We start from the raw sequence: 20,406 nt of genomic DNA, 5'->3' as shown, positions 1-20,406 counted from the left end.
AGGTCTGGAATCGGTCCTTCTCCACAATCTTCCTCAGGGTCCGGTCTCCTCTTCTCGTTGTACAGCGTTTTCTGCCACATTGTTTCCTTCCAACAGACTTACCATTGAGGTGCCTTGATACAGCACTCTGGGAACAGCCTATTTGTTGAGAAATTTCTTTCTGGGTCTTACCCTCTTGCTTGAGGGTGTCAATGATGGCCTTCTTGACATCTGTCAGGTCCCTAGTCTTACCCATGATGGGGGTTTTGAGTAATGAACCAGGCAGGGAGTTTATAAAAGCCTCAGGTATCTTTTGCATGTGTTTAGAGTTAATTAGTTGATTCAGAAGATTAGGGTAATAGGTCGTTTAGAGAACCTTTTCTTGATATGCTAATTTATTGAGACAGGTTTTTTGGGTTATCAGGAGTTGTATGCCAAAATCATCAGTATTAAAACAATAAAAGACGTGACAAATTTCAGTTGGTGGATAATGAATCTATAATATATGAAAGTTTAATTGTAATCATTACATTATGGTAAATAATGACATTTAACACTATATGCTAATTTTTTGAGAAGGACCTGTATTAGCACTGTTCGAAAAATCATGTGATGCTTCTCTAATTTGTGTAATTTACAGCACCTGTAACTTACCTGTGGCACCTAACAGGTGTTGGCAGTAACTAAATCACACTTGCAGCCAGTTGACATGGATTAAAGTTGACTCAACCTCTGTCCTGTGTCCTTGTGTGTACCACATTGAGCATGGAGAAAAGAAAGAAGACCAAATACGGTAACTGTCTGAGGACTTGAGAAACCAAATTGTGAGGAAGCATGAGCAATCTCAAGGCTACAAGTCCATCTCCAAAGACCTGAATGTTCCTGTGTCTACCGTGCGCAGTGTCATCAAGAAGTTTAAAGCCCATGGCACTGTGGCTAACCTCCCTAGATGTGGACGGAAAAGAAAAATTGACAAGAGATTTCAACGCAAGATTGTGCGGATGTTGGATAAAGAACCTCGACTAACATCCAAACAAGTTCAAGATGCCCTGCAGTCCGAGGGTACAACAGTGTCAACCCGTACTATCCGTCGGCATCTGAATGAAAAGGGACTGTATGGTAGGAGACCCAGGAAGACCTCACTTCTTACCCCGAGACATAAAAAAGCCAGGCTGGAGTTTGCCAAAACTTACCTGAAAAAGCCTAAAACGTTTTGGAAGACTGTTCTCTGGTCAGATGAGACAAAAGTAGAACTTTTTGGGCAAAGGCATCAACATAGAGTTTACAGGAGAAAAGAGGCATTCAAAGAAAAGAACACGGTCCCTACAATCAAACATGGCGGAGGTTCTTTGATGTTTTGGGGTTGCTTTGCTGCCTCTGGCACTGGTCTGCTTGACCGTGTGCATGGCATTATGAAGTCTGAAGACTACCAACAAATTTTGCAGCATAATGTAGGGCCCAGTGTGAGAAAGCTGGGTCTCCCTCAGAGGTCATGGGTCTTCCAGCAGGACAATTACCCAAAACACACTTCAAAAAGCACTAGAAAATGGTTTGAGAGAAAGCACTGGAGACTTCTAAGGTGGCCAGCAATGAGTCCAGACCTAAATCCCATAGAACACCTGTGGAGAGATCTAAAAATGGCAGTTTGGAGAAGTTACCCTTCAAATATCAGGGACCTGGAGCAGTTTGCCAAAAAAGAATGGTCTAAAATTCCGGCAGAGCATTGTAAGAAACTCATTGATGGTTACCGGTAGCGGTTGGTCGCAGTTATTTTGGCTAAACGTTGTGCAACCAAGTATTAGGCTGAGGGTGCCAATACTTTTGTCTGGCCCATTTTTGGAGTTTTGTGTGAAATGATCAATGTTTTGCTTCATTCTCTTTTGTGTTTTTTCATTTAAGACAAATTAAATGAAGATAATAATACCAAATAATTTGTGTTTGCAATCATTTTCAGGAAGAAAATGAGTATTATCTGACAGAATTGCAGGGATGTCAATACTTTTGGCCATGACTGTACTTCTCCCTGAATCCCAGGGACAGTTCCAAAGGGGTAGACGCATTTGCGCAGCAATGGAATTTTCGTCTGGCTTATGCTTTTCCCCCAATTCCGATGATAACCAAAACCCTCCAGAAGATCAGAGAGGATCAAGTTCCAACTATACTGGTAGCACCAATGTGACCAAAACGAAGTTGGTTCAGTCTAGTGATCAGTCTTCAGGTGGACCGTCTAGAACATCTACCTGCCAACATAAACCTATGTCAGGGACCCATACATCACCCAGATCTGACTGAAGTTAGCTGCCTGGCTTCTGAGGCCCAGGTACTTCGTGCAAAGGGGCTGTCGGACAAAGTAATTTCCACTCTCCAGAAAACCAGTCACTATTGCGATATACAATAAAGTATGGAAAAAAATTAATCCTGGTGGCCGCCTAACCCACCTGACCCTCTTCACCCCAATATATCTCAGATACTGGACTTTTTACAAAAAGGCCCAGAGCTAGACCTGAGACCTAGTACTTTAAAGGGACTCTGTCGCCTGAATTTGGTGGGAACAATTTTCAGCCATAGAAGCGGGGTTTTCGGGTGTTTGATTCACCCTTTCCTTACCCGCTGGCTGCAATATTGGATTGAAGTTCATTTTCTGTCCTCCGTAGTACATGCCTGCACAAGGCAAGTTGTCTTTAAAGGTTCAGGTCTCGGCCCTTAGTTCTGTCTTCAATTTTGACTTAGCTGGCCACAGGTGGATCAAAAGATTCATGGTGTTAGCCATAAGGAAAAGTCCCAGAAAGCAACGTAATATTCCTCCATAGAATTTAAATATTGTACTTAAACGACTCACGCAATATCCATTTGAGCCTCTATCATCTTGTACTCCTCAGCTTCTTTCTTTTAAAGCAGCCTTTTTGGTGGCCATTACTACGGCAAGACGTGTGGGAGAACTTCAAGCATTGTCCATTAGAGACCCCTGCTTCACTATTAGGAATGATGGCTTAGAACTGCGACTTGATCCATCATTTCTACCCAAAGTCGTATCGGATTTCCACCGCTCACAGGAAATACTGCTCCCCTCCTTCTGCCAAAATCCCAAAAATTCAGGAGAAAGGGAGAATTCCATACTCCTGATGTCCGGCAGACAATATTAAATTACCTAGAGCAGACCAAATCATGGAGGATTGACTCAATTCTATTTGTCAACCCTTCAGGGAAGAATAAAGGTAGGAAAGTAGTGAAAAGTACTATCGCAGGATGGATTAGAACGATCTCTGATTCATACCTTGCTCAAGGTATGACTCCCATGGAGGGCATTCTACAAGATCTACCCGAACCTCCTGGGCAGAAAGAGCTGGCGCATCTACAGAGCAGATTAGTAGGGCTGCCACATGGTCGTCTATCCATACCTTTACGAAACATTATAGGTTGGACTTACTATCCAATAAGTACTGAGCCTTCGGCCGTAAGGTCCTCCAGGCTGTTGTCGTCTCCCCCCCCCCCCCCCCCCCCCCAACTACCAGAATAGATTGGTCTTCCTGCTATGCTGTCGTGGAAGGTGAGTAGAGAAAATAGAATTAGTCTTAGCGGTAATTCGGTTTCTAGGAACCTTCCACGACAGCACTAATTTCCCTCCCTATGTTCATTGGTTAATACTTGGAATTTTTAAAATAACTAGTGCTGTGGGATTCATTATAAGTCACTGGGGAATAGAAGGGGGGGGGGGTCTTTTAACCTCTTGTGCTTCCTGTCCCCCATTAGGGCATGGAGACAACCTCCTTTGCTGTCATGGAAGGTTCCTAGAAACCGAATTACAGGTAAGACTAATTCTATTTTCCTCACTCAAGACTTTTTTCTTTTCAACTCCTTTGGCATGGTTAAAAGTAATTTTATAACTGTGCAGTGGTCTCCTAATTTTTGCCAGAGCTGTAGAATTGTCATGACAATCACAGAAAGATGCACACCCTCTGCCAGAGCATATTAAACACCTCTGACAGAGATTGACAGCGTCATTTAACAGGTGGGGCGGAGTTCCGCTTCACTAGCGGCAGTTAAAGGCACATGGTGACTGATTTAAGTCTGCCACGAAACATGCGAGCCCGCATCAAACTTAAGGATATGACGTAAATGTCGTGAAGGGGTTAAGCTATGGCTGCCTTATACACTGGAGCTGAAAATTGTACACTGTGTTTTAACATTTTGCCCGACTAGTGACTTGTGTTGAGTCAAAAATATGGCCATCATTTCTTATTTTAAAATCATTTTTAGTGATGAGCGAATATACTCATTACTCGAGATTTCCCAAGCACGCTTGGGTGACCTCCGAGTATATTTTAGTGCTCAGAGATTTCGTTTTCATCGCCGCAGCTGAATGATTTACATCTGGTAGCCAGCATAAGTACATGTGGGGGTTGCCTGGTTGCTAGGGAATCCCCACATGTAATCAAGCTGGCTAAGGCTACGTTCACATTTGCGTTGTTGGGCGTTGCATCGGCGATGCAACACGCAACGCATGCAAAACGCATTGTTTTGTGACGCATGCGTCCATTTTTAGCATGATTTTTGGCGCAAAAAAATTCAACATGCAGCGTCCTCTGCACCCTTACGCTCGCGCCAAAAAAGACGCATGCGTCACAAAACACAACGCTTGACCATGCGTCCCCCATGTTAAATATAGGGACGCATGCGTCGCCGCGGCTGCGCCCGACGCAATGCAAATGTGAACGTAGCCTAAGAGATGTAAATCATTCAGCTGAGGTGAGGAAAACTAAATCTCCGAGCACTAAAAAATACTCGGTCACCCGAGTGTGCTGGAGAAATCTCGAGTAACGAGTATAGTCGCTCATCACTAATCATTTTTCAAGCTGGTGTTATAAAGTATTCTAATTTACTGAGATAATGACTTTTGGGTTTTCATTGGCTGTAAGCCATAATCATCAACATTAACAGAAATAAACACTTGAAATACATCATTCAATCTGAGTTTCACTTTTTCTATTGAAGAACTGAAATAAATTAACTTTTTGATGATGGTCTAATTTTGTGAGAAGCACCTGTATATCTCTGAAACTTCAATTACCATTTTGTAGCCATTTCTCCAGTTTACCTAAAAAAAAAAAAAAAAAAAAAAAAAGCGCACACTGTGTCTTTTAGGCTTTGTGCACACGTATTCTTGGCCACTGCGGATTTTTCCGCAGCAGATTTGATAAATCTGCAGGGCAAAAACGCTGCGGTTTTTGTGCGGTTTAAACTGCGGTTTTACAACTGCGGTTTTCCATAGGGGCAGCTGTAAAACCGCTGCGGAATCTGCAGAAAGAAGTGACATGCTGCGGAATGTAAACTGCTGCGTTTCCGCACGTTTTTTTCCGCAGCATGTGCACAGCGTTTTTGGTTTCCCATAGGTTTACATTGTACTGCTGTGGATCCGTAGCAAAATCTGCATTGTGTGCACATACCCTTAGGCTCTGGAGCAACTACTGAGTTTTCCCTGGCAAAATAATTTGAGGAATCCCTGAAGCAGCATCACCAACTTGCTTTGCTGTCATTCCTATGGCCTTGCCAGCTTTTACTCTATACTTTTAGGTATAGAGCGCAGACACATTCCCAGAGGAAGCGAAAAAGAATGACCATGTCACCTGGTATATGGCCCCCATATATTCAGTGCAAAGAACAAACGCTTCTACCTACTTCCACTCCCACACTGTCTTCTATGTGCTCTGGACAGGTCAGCGGTCATCACAGCTGACAGGCTGAGATCACCGCTCCACGCCACAGATACTCCACTCGCCCTGGATTTTTGCTCCCCATCAGCTCCTGTCATGGCATGCACTGACTAAGCAGTGCGGGAAAGTGGAGCTCACACTGCGGGCTCTACAAACATGGCCACGATCTCTACCCTCAGCTGTGACCTTCACAGCCCCGGGGACTTGCCCAGGTTACAGCTAGAGGCAGGAGGAGCGGCCTCATTACAAGAAATGCGGTCGCCGTGCGACCGCAGACTCTTATTTTCAGGGGCTGCCGTAAGTGAGGTGTGTAACTGTCCTGCTTAGTTACACCCCCCCAAATGAAAATTGCGGCTCCCAGTGGTTAAATTAAAAATTACTAAATAAAAAACTAATAGTGGTACATTTAATTTTGTTTTAAAATAATTGATTATATAATCAGTAATTATTATTATTAAATTTAGAGCTCTGCAGCGGTTCAGAGACATAACATCTGCACAGCTATATTATTTTGACACTCTGTCCTAATCTTTCATGTGGCACCTTATCGAATTACTTTGAAACGTCCAGATAAGCAACATCCACAGCCTTGCCTTAGTTCAGATCTACTGATAAATTTCTTAGAGCCATAAAGAGATTAAAAAAAAAAAAGTTATGTGATTTCTTAGTTCAACACCACCTTTTTTTTATGCTGACGCAGTGGCATCAGGGTAATGGGATTAGGACTTGGTGTCAGCAGCTGTCATTGACACCAAGCCCTAGGCTTAGTAATTATTATTATTATTATAGCGCCATTTGTTCCATGCCGCATTACATGTGAAAAGGGTTATACATAGTAAAAAAAAAAAAACACAATAATCTTAAGCAACACAAGTCACAACTGGTACAGGAGGAGAGAAGACCCTGCTCGTCAGCGTTCACAATCTACAGGGATGGGTGAGGATACAATAGGTGAGGGCAGAGCTGGTCCTGCAACGGTTTGGTGGATCAGTGGTTACTGCAGGTTGTAGGCTTGTTGGAAGAGGTAGGTCTTCTGGTTCCTTTCGAAGGTTTCCACGGTAGGTAGAGTTCCAGAGTAGGGGCATGTGGGGGAGAAAGCTTGTATGCAATTGTGGGAAAAGGAGATAAGATGGAAGTGGAGAAGGAGATCTTGTCAGGATCGGAGGTTGCGTGCAGGTAAGTACTGGGAGACAAGTTCACAGATGTATGGAGGAGACAGGTTGTGGATGGCTTTGTATGTCATGGTAAGGGTTTTGAACTGGAGTCTCTGTCAATCCCTTCACTGGCTCCCCATTACTCTGAGAGGAGAGGCTGGGAAATAGCAAGGGAACAGGTGGCTTGGAGGGGAGCGAGAGTGTTAGAGGGGAGGCCATGGAGTAGGAGGTTGCAGTAGTTGAGGCGGGAGATGGTGAGGCCGTGCACTAGAGTTTTTTCAGATTTTAGGTTGAGGAATGTACGGATCCGGGAAATATTTTTGAATTGAAGTCGGCAGGAAGTGGAAAGGGCTTGGATATGTGGTTTGAAGAAGAGATCAGAGTCAAGGATTATCCCGAGGCAGCGAGCTTGTGGGACTGGGAAGTGAGCAGCCATTTACTTTAATTGATAGGTCTGTTGGGGGAGTGGAGTGAGATGGGGGAAAAATGTTGAATTCTGATGTGATCGGAAGCCAGATTGTAAGTGGTCGAGGTGGGAGGATAGTTCGAAAAGGACATGTTGTTCCAGAAGTTTTGAGGCATAGGGAAGAAGTGATATGAGGTGACAGCTAGAAACAGAGGATGGGTCAAGCTAGTGCTTTTTGATCATGGGTTTGATTGAGGCATGTTTGAAGCATGACTGGAAAACACTAGTTGTTAGTGATAGGTTGAAGATATGGGTTGGGGTTGGGATGAAGACTGGTGAGGTTTGGGATGAAGTGGGATGGGATCGGGTCAAGTGCACAGGTGGTGAGATGTGATCTCGAGAGGATTGTGGAAAGTTGGTCTTCTGTAATGGTGGAGAAGCTGGTTTTGGAGGAGGAGGGCTGAGTAGTTAGGAAGAGGGGGTTGTAGGCCAAACCTTTCTCTGATGTTATCAATCTTCTGTTTGAAGAATGAGGCAAAGTCTTCAGCTGAGATGAGTGGAGAGGGTGGAAGTGCTGGGGGACAGAGGATAGAATTGAAGGTGTTGAATAGCTGTTTATGGTTGTGAGACAGGAAGGATCTGAAAGATGAAAAGTAGGTTTGTTTTGCTGCAGCGAGTGTGGCCTTGAAAGTAGTGAGGGACTATTTGAATGCGATGAAGTCCTCATTGGTGTGTGATCTTTTTCATCTCTGCTCAGCAACCCTGGAAGCCTGCCTCCATTCTTTAGTCAGGCTGGTGTGCCAGGGTTGTCTGTTTTTGTGAGCTTTTGTGTGTGTGAGAGGGGCGACCAATTCAAGAGCTGCAGCTATTGTGTTATATAAAGCTGCATCCACATTGTGTATTTAACTTATGTCTGTAAGAGGGAGCAGGGAGGAAGTGAGAGAAGTTTAGTGACAGCTGAGTGGGAGGTGTCAATGGGGATATTGAAGTCACCCATAATGATAGTGGGGATGTCAGCGGAGAGGAAATGAAATAGCCAGTTGGTGAGGTGGTCGAAGAAGGTGGTGGATGGCCCTGGGGGTGGTAAATAACAGCCAGTTGGAGGTTGGTGGGGGAGTAGATGCGCAGAGAGTGCACCTCAAAAGGAAAGGAGAGTAACAGAGGGTGGCAGTGGGATGTGGGTGAAGGAGCAGTTATCTGACAGGAGAAAACTAACTCCTCCGCCATGCTTGCTGCTGGGACAGGGTGTGTGGGAAAGGTGGAATCCACCATAAGAAAGTGCAGCTGGAGAGGCTGTGTCAGAGGGGGTGAGCCAGGTTTCAGTGATAGCGAGGAAGAGAAGTTTGTTAGTAATGGATGTAGGAAAGTTTGTTGCAGGCAGAACGAGTGTTCTATAGAGCTCCTGTTAGTGGGACTGGGGGAGCTGGGGCTGGGCAGATGGATATAAGGTTAGAGAGGTTGTGGAAATGTGTGCTAGAGCGTGAATGGGAGGTAGAAATTACAGTAGGGATGTCGTGAGGAGGACCAGGATTTGGAGAAATATCACCTGCTGTGAGTAGGAGCAGAGAAAGTGATAGCAGGAGAGGGCTGTCTGTGTTTGGAGACAGAGGATTGTCTTAAGGAAAAGTTCTGAGGAGGAGGTGAGATGGATGGAGGGAGAGATGACCTGTTCTTTACTTGGGGTAGGGGATTAGGGGACACTTGGGCTGTAACCAAAAGCAACTGTTTAATTTTAGGGGGGGGGTGGGGAGAACTGGGCGGGCTCCCGCATAATTTTCATAACCAGCAGAGGGAAAGATGAGGGCTGATGTTAATATTCTGGGCAGGAGCCAATAGCCATAAAGGTTCCCAGGATATTAATATCAGCTCACAAATGTTTGCTTAGTGTTTACTGGCTGGCTTACAGAGGGACCCCAGAAAAAATTTGACATAGGGTCCCCCTATAAAAATCTAACCAGCAAAGGCAAGACAGACATCTGCGAGCTGATATTAATAGCCAAGGAAAGGGGCCATGGATAGACTAAAAACATCAAGGGACATCAGGCCTGCAAGGTAGTAATGGAAAGGCGTCTATAAGACACCTATCCATTAGTAACTCCATAGTGATATTGTATAAAACAAAAAAAAACACCCACCCGGAATAAAGTCCTTTCATTTGTAATAATTACACAGACTCCTTTTATTGAATCTTAAAGGGAAGGTGCCGCAATTTTGTTTTTGTATTAAAAATGATTGTTTATATAAACAATTACTTTTAATACAAAATTATTTTTTTTATCTTTAATATCTTTTTTATTATTAATTATTTTTGCAGCCACTGGGCGCCGCCATTTTGCTTTGCAGCAGTGTAAGAGTCCCAGCACGACACACTCTGCAAATACGGCAGCCCTGGGCATAGGAGGCTGCGGTCGGGAGGCGACCCCATAGCTACCATTATAAGCTGCTCTCTGCTCTGATGTGGCCACCCCCCTGGGCTGTCTCCACATCACAGCAGAGGCAGGAGATCGGCGCCATCTTGCTTCAGCCCACAGTGGAGGTACTTGTGAGCTCCACTGACTGAGAGCTGTGCTGTTGGAGGGGCAGCTCCATCTGTCTCCCCTCACACTGTCAGCGGCCGTTCCCTGTCGTCCGCTGCCTGGTGTGTGGCTGTAATCTCTAGAATCGCTAGAGAGGGTGAAGGAGTGCTGCGGTCTGATGTCCTCTATCAGGAGCTGCAGAGAGGTAACAGAGGGGGATGGGGGAGGCTCTGTGCTGCTCCGACCCTGCCTCTCACTGCAGCTCCTCACAGGACATCAGACCGTGCATCTATCACTATATTGTGCTGAGCCATGTATCTAATCCTCTCCTGTGTGATACTGTCTGCTGGCCCGTGTATCTAATCCTATCCTGTGATACTGTCTGCTGGCCTGTGTATCTAATCCTCTCCTTTGTGACACTATGCTGAGCCGTGTATCTAATCCTCTCCTGTGTGATACTATGCTGAGCCATACATCTAATCCTCTCCTGTGTGATATTATGCTGAGCCGTGTATCTAATCCTCTCCTGTGTGATATTATGCTGAGCCGTGTATCTAATCCTCTCCTGTGTGATACTGTCTGCTGAGCCATGTATCTAATCCTCCTGTGTGATACTGTCTGCTGAGCCGTGTATCTAATCCTATACTGTGTGATGTTATGCTGAGCCATGTATCTAATCCTCTCTTGTGTGATACTGTCTGGTGAACCGTGTATCTAATCCTCTCCTATGCACTCCTCTCCCCCCTGCATATCTTTCCCCATTGCACACACAACTCAATGCGTGCGATAACAGGAGCTGCGGGCGTCATGCTGTATTATGGCATTATGTGAGATCTATATGACGGTATTATGTGATCTGTATAGTGGTATTATGCTTGATCAGTATTGTGAGAATTACATGGTGGTATTGTGTGTGATCTATATGGCGGTATTATGTGAGAACACTGGCAGCATTATGTGTGATCTATATGGCGGTATGTGAGAACACTGGTGGTATTATGTGTGATCTATATGGCGGTATGTGAGAACACTGGTGGTATTATGTGTGATCTATATGGTGGTATTATGTGAGAACATTTTGGCAGTATTATCTTCAGAAAGCGGACCCATTCTATGGTGGTTCTGGCTGAGCACCTGCACGCGGGTCTGGGGTAATAGAGGGGACAGCATGACCTCCAGTTAGGTGTAGTCAGGGGAAGGCTGGTGAGGTAGCTGAAGAGAGGGGTCTCATTTTTATCGTTACTATATGGCTACATTTCCTTCCCAGCGTCATCCCGGACTGTTCCTGTCACCTCGCTTTCACACATCGCCAGGACAGGATGGAGAAGACAGGATCTGAGGAGGGGAATGGGGTCTGCATGCAAAGTCTGGATCAGAACAGGCCATCAAGCCGCAGAAATGTTTCCTGGATTTTTGTGGAGCAGACGGTCCATCCATGTGTATAAAAGACAGCGCTCTATGTACAATCCCTGGCTGCTCCGCGCACCAAACAGGGGGCTCCCATAGACCAGCACACTGCTCTCCTGAAATACTTTGTGCTGCTGTCACCCTGCTCCCTCCACCACATATCTCGCAGAATCCTTGCTGCCTTCCATCCTCGGTGACCATCTACTTGTCAGTATAAGGCTGCTTTCACACTAGTGTCGGTACGGGCCCGTCGCAGTGCGTCGGGCCGACGTACCGATGTATGATGTGAAAGAAACGACCAACGTGGGCAGCGGAAGCAGTCTTACGACGCTTCCGCTGCCCCATTGTAAGGTCTGGGGAGGATGGGGCGGAGTTTCGGCCGTGCATGCGCGGTCGAAAATGGCGGACTCGATGTACAAACAAACGTTACATGTAACTTCTTGTGGCGGCGGTCCACCAAAACATGACGCAACCGTCGCACGACAGTTGCGACGTGTGGCAATACGTCGATAATGTTAGTCTAATGGGAAAAAACGCATCCTGCAGACAACTTTGCAGGATGTGTTTTTTCTCCTGAACGACGCATTGCAACGTACAGCCAACAACGCTAGTGTGAAAGTAGCCTAAGGCTGCCGTCCACGTTCAGTATTTGGTCAGTATTTTACCTCAGTATTTCTCAGCCAAAACCAGGAGTGGGTGATAAATGCAGAAGTGGTGCATATGTTTCTATTATACTTTTCCTCTATTTGTTCCACTTCTGGTTTTGGCTTACAAATGCTGAGGTAAAATACTGACCAAATACTGATAGTGTGACGGCAGCCTTACTCTGCAGTCACCAACAAAATGGCTGCTCACTGGGTTCCTGAATATCATCCTCTCTAATCCCTTAGCAAACACCCAGAAGGGGAGGAGACATCACACAGGTCAGCAGACTCCGCCCATAATTACTGCAGTGCTGTAATGAGAGCTAGTTGTACACTAGGTTTTTCTGAAATTTCAGCAGCTGCTCCCCCTAGTGTTTAAAAGTGGAAATTCCAAAACTTTTCAAGTTATTTTTCATATTTTACTAAATTATAATTAAATGATAATATTTTTTAAGAAAATGTAATCATTAATTCTTTACATTTTTACAATTTCTGAAAATTTTTTTTTTTTCGATGGCACCTTCCCTTTAAAGGGAACCTGTCACCCCCCTTAGGCGTTTGTAACTAAAAGAGCCACCTTGTGCAGCACTAATGCTGCATTCTAACAAGGTGGCTCTTTTAGTTATGATGCCTGCACACCCTGAAATAAACATTTATAAAATGTGCCCCCTCATATCCTGAAATCGCCAGGGAGGCAGGCAGGACTTTCCTTCCTAATCAGACGCAGCACAGCCGTCACTTCAGGCGTGCGCAGTTGCGCTGCCCTTTGTACTTACAGCGCTGGCGCCGGGGACGATAATGCAGCAAGAGGAGGCGGCGCGCATAGGCCCAGAGTGACGGCTGTGCTGCATCTGATTAGGAAGGAAAGACACCCCTCCCTGTGAACGTTTTCTCCGCACGACGGACCGTTATTTTCCGACGGATGAAACGGATGGCCATCCGTTGCTAATACAAGTCTATAGGAAAATGCATTCTCAAAAATCGACGGATTGTGACGGAAGCTGAAAAACGCAAGTGTGAAAGTAGCCTTAAATAGATGCGGTTTTTTTTTCATGCGTTTTTGTTGCAGATTTTTCCCCACATCTAAAAGAATTGACATGCTGCAGATATATAGCTGCACCAAGTCTGCCAGTCACAAATAAGCAACATGTGCATGAGACTTGAGGATTATCATTCACTTTACTGGCATCAGGAAACCTTTCAGGTTTTGTGACAAATCGCAGCAGAAAAAAAATGCAGCAAATCTGCAATATGTGCACCGTCCCCAAGATGCTTTTCCCCCTTTAAGTCAGAGGGCAGCTTCATTTGATGTGTGAATACGGACAGATCACTGAGAGGGCTGCTCTGTGGTGATGAGCGAACGTGCTCGGATAAAGTGTTATCCGATCATGCTCGAGTGCTAACAGTGTCTGTGGTGTGCTCGAAAAATGTTTGAGTCCCCCATGCATGTTTCGTGGCTGTTGGACAGCTGCAACACATGCATGGATTGCCTGTTTGTAAGGCAATCCATGCATATATTCCAGCTCTCGAACAGCTGCGAAACATGCAGCCGTGGGGACTCGCAACATTTTTCGAGCACGCCGCAGACCCTGTTAGTACTCGAGCATGATCGGATAACACTTTATCTGAGCACGTTCACTCATCACTACTGCTCTATCCTCTCCTGCCCCACACTGATCTATCTGATCCGTGCAGGACAGAAGCGTGAGCAACAAGGACCTGCAAGTTATATGAGCAGTCACATACTTGGAAGGAACATCAAATCGTGGTAATGTATAGTGTGTTTTGATGTAGCTAAACTGTGTTGTAGTTGGAGCGGAGTGTGTGTGTACTCTACATGCAGAAGTGTTGCTTATATGTGTGTACTGCAGAGCTTCTTTACACTGCCAGAGAAGTTTTAATTAGTAGAAAATGATTTTCCTATTTTCTGCTGTCTAAACCTGGAGTGCATGCTATTGTCCAAAAATAGCTTTTATGTTTTTTAAATATTTCAAGTTGTGGGTGCTAAATCATGCAGAAAAAAACATGAAAATAATTTATAATACATGAGAGATTGTGATAAATTTATTTCTACTTATTCATTTCATGGTCTAACAATGTGTTTTTGTTTTATTTTACATTTTAAGAGCTTTTTTGGGACCAAAAGACATATTCCCATATGAAGAGAATAAGGAGAAATATGCTAAACCAAATAAACGAAAGGGATTCAATGAAGGTTTATGGGAAATTGATAATAATCCCAAAGTCAAGTTCTCAAGTCAACAGGTAAACCAAGTGAGAATGAAGAGAATCTGAATTTGTCATTATTTGTAGAAAAGCCTCCCTCCAATTATATGTGAGAAATGTGTGGGTTCATAGCCCCATGTTGGATATTTCTGTAAGAATAACAAATGGCAATTGCCAGACATTGAGAGGAATCTAACAGCAGGATTTTTCGCTAGATACTATTAGCAGCACTCTATCAATATCCTATAAATCCCTGCATCATTCCTGAACTCAACTGTGGTGCGTGTTTAAAAAAAAAAAAAAAAAATGTAAGCCTTTCAGTGTGTATTGTACTAGGTTTGGAGTACTGTTATCCCCTGCAATATCACATTGATATCATGCTTGCAACTGGTGCAGAGAAAAGACCTTCTTCGCTGTCTTTCTCCCTGCACACCCTGGCATATCAGTCAGTGTGGGTGAAATACCAGCGTGCTGAAGCAAACAGTGCTGTGGAGTCGGTATAAAATGGACCGACTCTGATTTCCTAAATTATATAATAACTTTGGTACAGTAGTACAATGCAGGATGTGCTGTAATTTTTTTCATAAGAATTTGGGAAAGTAATGTCCTACAGATTTCTGTTCCTGATCTAAGGATTTCGGCTTTTAGTTGAGATGAATCTGTGGTGGTCTTTATTCATATGCTCAGTAGTGAGGCAGTGCTGTGGAGTCAGGGAAATTGAGGAGTCAGAGGTTTGGCGTGCCGACTCCACAGCCCTGGTTGCAATGATTGACAGCAGTCTCAAACTATTCTGATGTACAGGCAGAAGAATTAACCCCTTCCTGAAATTGAATGTATTCATACATCCAGGTTGACTGGCACTTACCGACCTTGGACTTATGGATACATCCAGGCGATTTTCTGCGCACAGAGGCTGTGTACGCGCGCGATCGCCTCTGGGTGTCAGCTAATTGAGACAGCTGACACCTGTCGCTTAGTGCCAGGAATGGTGCTTGCACCGCTCTCAGCACTTTAACCCCATAAATCCTGTGATCTCAGTGTATAGCAAGCAGGCAGGGGGGAGAAAACCCCTCTGCCCTTGGATCGGAGACCCCACAACGTCATTGCGGGGGCCTCGATCATTGCCATGGTGACCCGATACATCAGGTCACCAGGCACTAACAAGATAGTTAGATCATGCACTGCACATGATCTAACTTGTACTCCTGCATTGCTATACCTTATAACAGCGATCATATACAGTAAATAAAGCATCATTTTTTGCATCGTTTTTTTTATCATACAGCTGAACAAAAAGTGGAATAGCATGAGATCAAAAAGACAAATGTAAATAAAAATGGTATAGCTGAAAACATCATTTTGTCACGCAAATAAAAGCTGTATGGTAGCTTATCAGCAGAAAAATTAGTTGTGAGTCTCAGAATAAAGCAATGGAAAAATAATTTTTTTTCTATAAAATAGTTTTTTTGCAAAAGTGCCAAAGCACAAAAATAAATGTGTAATCGTACTGACAAGAAGAATAAGCTGCCTTATCAATTTTATCACACGTGGTGCAGCATATAAAAAAAAAAAATCCTGCATTGCTCGTGTTTGTTAATTCTAAATCCCAAAAAGTGTAATGGAAAACGATCATAAAATGTCAAGTGCCTGAAAATATGGTACCAATAAAAAGTCAACTTGTCTCTCAAAAAACAATTCTGTCACATGACTTTGTCGGTGGAAATATGGAAAAGTTATAGCTCTCAAAATATGTTTATAGTTTTTGCAATAATAAGCTTCTATTGTGTGTGTGACAGCTGCCACGCATAAAAAAAAAATAAAAATGTAAATCTGGTGTCGCTGTATATCACAAACTTCAAGAATAAAGTAGTAGTCTAATCACTTATACCGCACAAGGAACGCCGTAAAAAATATAAATAAAACCAATTCTTCATTTGCTGTTGATTTGTCCATTCTGCCTCCCAAAGATCACAGAAAGGCTCAGCTCACATTTATCCTGTGCTCTGTGCTGAGCGTTTACATTGGAGTTTCCATGTAATTCTCTCCTTGTGGAGAGTGACATGTTAAGCATGTTGAGATGAGAGGACTTAAAGCCGCAATGCTTCTCTGGGAAATATGCAAATTGTCTGTTCAGAGAGGAAGAGGCCTAGAACTCTAGTGCCACCTATTGAAAGTAGCAGTCCTAACAGTCAATGTCGACCCTTTAACGAGCCTTGTCACATGACTTGGGATAAAAACCAAACCGGAATCTCAATTTGCAGACAGTGTTTCAGGCTACTGCCCCTCGTCAGTGCAAAGTGGAGATCTGGTTTGGCTGAGTAAGAGGCGTCTGACCGGGATCCAAGAAGTATCGTTTCTCCTTGCGGAGAGTGACATGTTAGGCCGGTTTCACATTAGCGTTTACCTGATCTGCGGCGGGCTGCGGACTTCCTCCGTGAAGCCCCGCCCTCAGCGGCACCTCCGCCGCTAGCTCTGCCTACTTCTGCATGCTGCCCTCATGTGGTCTGCGTACCTTTCTTTAACATTAGGTACGCAGGTCGTGCGGCTGTTTGCGGATGCTGCCGCATGCGTCGTTTTGACGATGCGGCGACCAGCGTAGGACGCAGCCTGTAGCATTTTTTTTTTTCCGCATCGTCAAAACTACGCATGCGGCAGCATCTGCATACAGCTGCACGACCTGCGTACCTAATGTTAAAGATAGGTACGCAGGCCGCATGCGGGCCGCATGTAGAAGTAGGCGGAGCTAGCGGCGGAGGTGCTGCCGAGGGCGGGGCTTCACGGAGGAAGTCCGCAGCCCGCCGCAGATCAGGTAAACGCTAGTGTGAAACCGACCTTAAAGCATTGCAGCTTTGTCTCCTCATCTCGACATGCTTAAGACTTCCAATAGGTGGCACTAGAGTTCTAGTCCTCTTTCTCTCTGAAGAGACAATTTGCATGTAAATCTCTGAAATACGTGATTCAGACGGAACCCCAGGCGGAAGATTCCCTATGGATTGTAATCTTGTAGGCACTTTTGACGCCTTCTGACCTGTTATCCAGTGGTGTCTGTCTTTTTAGGCGTGCATAAAAGCGTGGTGTGCCACAGTTTTGTGCACTTATGAAAAGTACACCGCTGAACAGAGGCTAGACAGAATCCAGAGTAACTCTGCTGCCTCATTACTGAGTGGATCCCTCAGGGGTTTCATCAGAATCACATAACTTGGAGATTTAGATGGAAACCCCAATGGAAATGCTCAGCGTAGAGCATTGGTCCCCACCTGCTGAGGACCCCGACACCTCTCCCCCAGCTACGAGAGGTGAGTATTAGAGATAAGTGAGTATACTCATTGCTTGGCTTTTCCCAAGCACGCTCGGGTGGTCTCCCGAGTGTTTGTGAGTGCTCGGAGATTTAGTTTTCGATGCCGCAGCTGCATGATTTACGGCTGCTAGAAAGGATGAATACATGTGAGGAATGCCTGTTTGTTAGGGATTTCCCACGTGTTCAGGCTGTCCAGTAGCCGTAAATCATGTAGCTGAGGCCACGCAAACTAAATCTCCGAGCACTCACAAATACTGGGAGATCACCCGAGAATACTCGCTCATCACTAGTGAGTATGTCATTATTTATTTATTTATATATTATTATTTTTAATCACAGCATATGGGGCATATTGTTCTATGGAGCATCTTATGGGGCCATCATTAACCTTTTATGAAGCATTATATGGGGCTCCTGATTCAATATGGATATTCAAAAACACTTAACCCACTGATGTTTCAATTAATTTTAAGTTTTGAAATTTACCAGTAGCTGCTGCATTTCCCACCCTAGGCTTATACTCGAGTCAATAAGTTTTCCCTTTTTTTTTTTTGTGGCAAAATTAGGGGTCTCTGCTTATACTCGGGTCGGCTTATACTCGAGTATATGCGGTATGTATTTAAGCAATTAGGTCAAGTATGACCCTGCACTCAACCATTTATTAGGACAATAAGCAATTTTTCAAACTTATGATTTAGAGGCTAGAAATGGCAATACACTCATTGGTTCTTTTGTATCAGGTATCTTATCTCATGCTATTGAAAACCTGGAATCCATCAGTGTACATAATGTGAAATTGAGTAAGCTAAAACATTGGGCGAGAAGTGCGTTAGAGGTGAATTGCACCATTTCTTATGGCGACAAAGATAGATAGATTAGATATATATGTATGTATATATACTAGATGGTAGCCCGATTCTTACGCATCGGGTATTCTAGTATATGTATGTAGTTTATTTATGAAGATTTTAGAATAATACATTGAATACACAGGATTCGGCCGGCCGGGCACGACCAATTAGCGAAGCGTGGTTCAAATCCCGCGCCAATTCGCTGCCGGACTGCGCCTGTCGCTGATTGTTCGCAGCCGTCCACATAGTATATAGGACAGCCATGTAGTATATAACAGCCCACGTAGTAAATAGCACAGCCATGTAGTATATAGCACAGCCCACGGAGTATATAGCACAGCCACGTAGTATATAGCACAGCCCACGGAGTGTATAACAGCCCACATAGCATATAACACAGCCACGTAGTTTATAACAGCCCACGCATGCAGTATATAACACAGCCCACGTAGTGTATAGCACAGCCCACGCAGTGTATAGCACAGCCCACGCAGTGTATAGCACAGCCCACGCAGTGTATAGCACAGCCCACGTAGTGTATAGCACAGCCCACGTAGTGTATAGCAATGTGGGCATCATTTCTGTTGTGAATTCTGCTTTTCAGCTCCCTCTGGTGGTAGCAGATGGTAATGCAGTTGTTCCTGGGCTGCGGTCTTGGACAGGTGTATCTGCTAATTGCAGTTCTGACTGCCGTATTTAGGCTTGCAGGACTCATTAGTCCTTGCCAGTTGTCATTGTTTTTTGGGATATGATGTATCTCTTTCTGGCTTCTCCTGCTTGGCTGCCATTTCAGCAGAGATAAGTGTCTGTTTCTTTTTCTGTAGCACTCAGGCTGTGTGCTTGTTTTGATTGTATTCCTGCTCTGATTGTAGGATTCGCTGGAGTTGCAGATATACGCTCCTACGTCTTTAGTTAGATGGAGGAAGTTTTTGTATATTCTGCTGTGGATATTTTTGAAGGGTTTTAATACTGACCGCACAGAACTCTGTCCTATCCTGTCCTATTTTAGCTAGAGGGGCCTCTTGTGCTAAATCCTGTTTTTCTGCCTGTGTATGTTTTTTCCTCTCTGACTCACCGCCAATATTTGTGGGGGGCTGTCTATCCTTTGGGGTTCTGCTCTGAGGCAAGATAGTATTCCTATTTCCATCTTTAGGGGTATTTAGTCCTCCGGCTGTGACGAGGTGTCTAGGATTGTTAGGTACACTCCATGGCTACTTCTAGTTGCGATGTTAAGATCAGGATTGCGGTCAGTATAGTGACCACCTACTCCAGTGAAAGTTTTCGTGTTACTCCAAGGTCACCGAATCATAACAGTACAACTGGCCCCTAATGAGTTAAATGCCTCTCAGAAGAAGGGAAGAAAGGTGTTGAGCTATTTTTTTTTCTTCAGTCTGTTTTGTGTTTTCTTCCCTCTTAATTTCTGGGTGGCTGAGGAGCCCTGTGCTAGCATGAATGTTCAGGAAATAGCTTCTCGTGTAGACCAGCTTGCTGCTATGGTACAGTGTATTTCAGATTATATTGCTTTAGAACCGAAGATTCCTACTCCTGATTTGTTTTCTGGTGACAGGTCCAAATTTTTGAGTTTTAAAAACAACTGTAAACTGTTTTTTGCTCTGAGACCTCGATCCTCCGGTGATTCCATTCAGCAGGTAAAAATCGTAATCTCTATGCTGCGTGGCGACCCGCAGGATTGGGCGTTTTCCCTGGAATCTGGGGATCCGGCTTTGCTTAATATAGACTCCTTTTTTCAGGCTTTGGGATTATTATATGATGAACCTAATTCTGTGGATCAAGCTGAGAAGACCTTGTTGGCCCTGTCTCAGGGTCAAGAGGCGGCAGAATTGTGTTGTCAGAAATTCAGAAAATGGTCTGTGTTGACTAAATGGAATAATGATGCTTTGGCGGCAATTTTCAGAAGGGGTCTTTCTGAATTTGTTAAAGATGTCATGGTGGGGTTTCCCACGCCTTCTGGTCTGAGTGATTCTATGTCTCTGATTCAATCTGATTCAGATTGACCGGCGCTTGCGGGAGCGCAAAACTGTGCGCGCTGTGGCGTTGTCCTCAGAGCAGACTCCTGAGCCAATGCAGTGTGATAGGATTCTGTCTAGAACAGAACGACAAGGATTCAGACATCAAAATAGGTTGTGTTATTATTGTGGCGACGCTTCTCATGTCATTTCAGTCTGCCCTAAGCGGACAAAGGATCGCTAGTTC

General features: G+C 44.5%; 1 protein-coding gene across 6 annotated transcripts in view; it reads left to right on the top strand.

The window, feature by feature from the left end:
* PSIP1 (PC4 and SRSF1 interacting protein 1) overlaps nt 1-20,406 on the top strand; it is a 221,445-nt gene that overhangs the window by 71,060 nt on the left and 129,979 nt on the right. For all 6 annotated transcript variants that reach the window (XM_069765186.1, XM_069765205.1, XM_069765216.1 and 3 more), the window contains exon 4: nt 13,944-14,082. In XM_069765186.1, coding sequence (XP_069621287.1) covers nt 13,944-14,082 — 139 coding nt within the window. The remainder of the gene's footprint in view (nt 1-13,943; nt 14,083-20,406) is intronic.

This window comes from Ranitomeya imitator, chromosome 1 (assembly GCF_032444005.1).
Source record: "Ranitomeya imitator isolate aRanImi1 chromosome 1, aRanImi1.pri, whole genome shotgun sequence".
Taxonomy (NCBI): Eukaryota; Metazoa; Chordata; class Amphibia; order Anura; family Dendrobatidae; genus Ranitomeya; species Ranitomeya imitator.
Note: the sequence above shows the minus strand (reverse complement) of the source record. Positions and strands in the feature narration are given on the sequence as shown.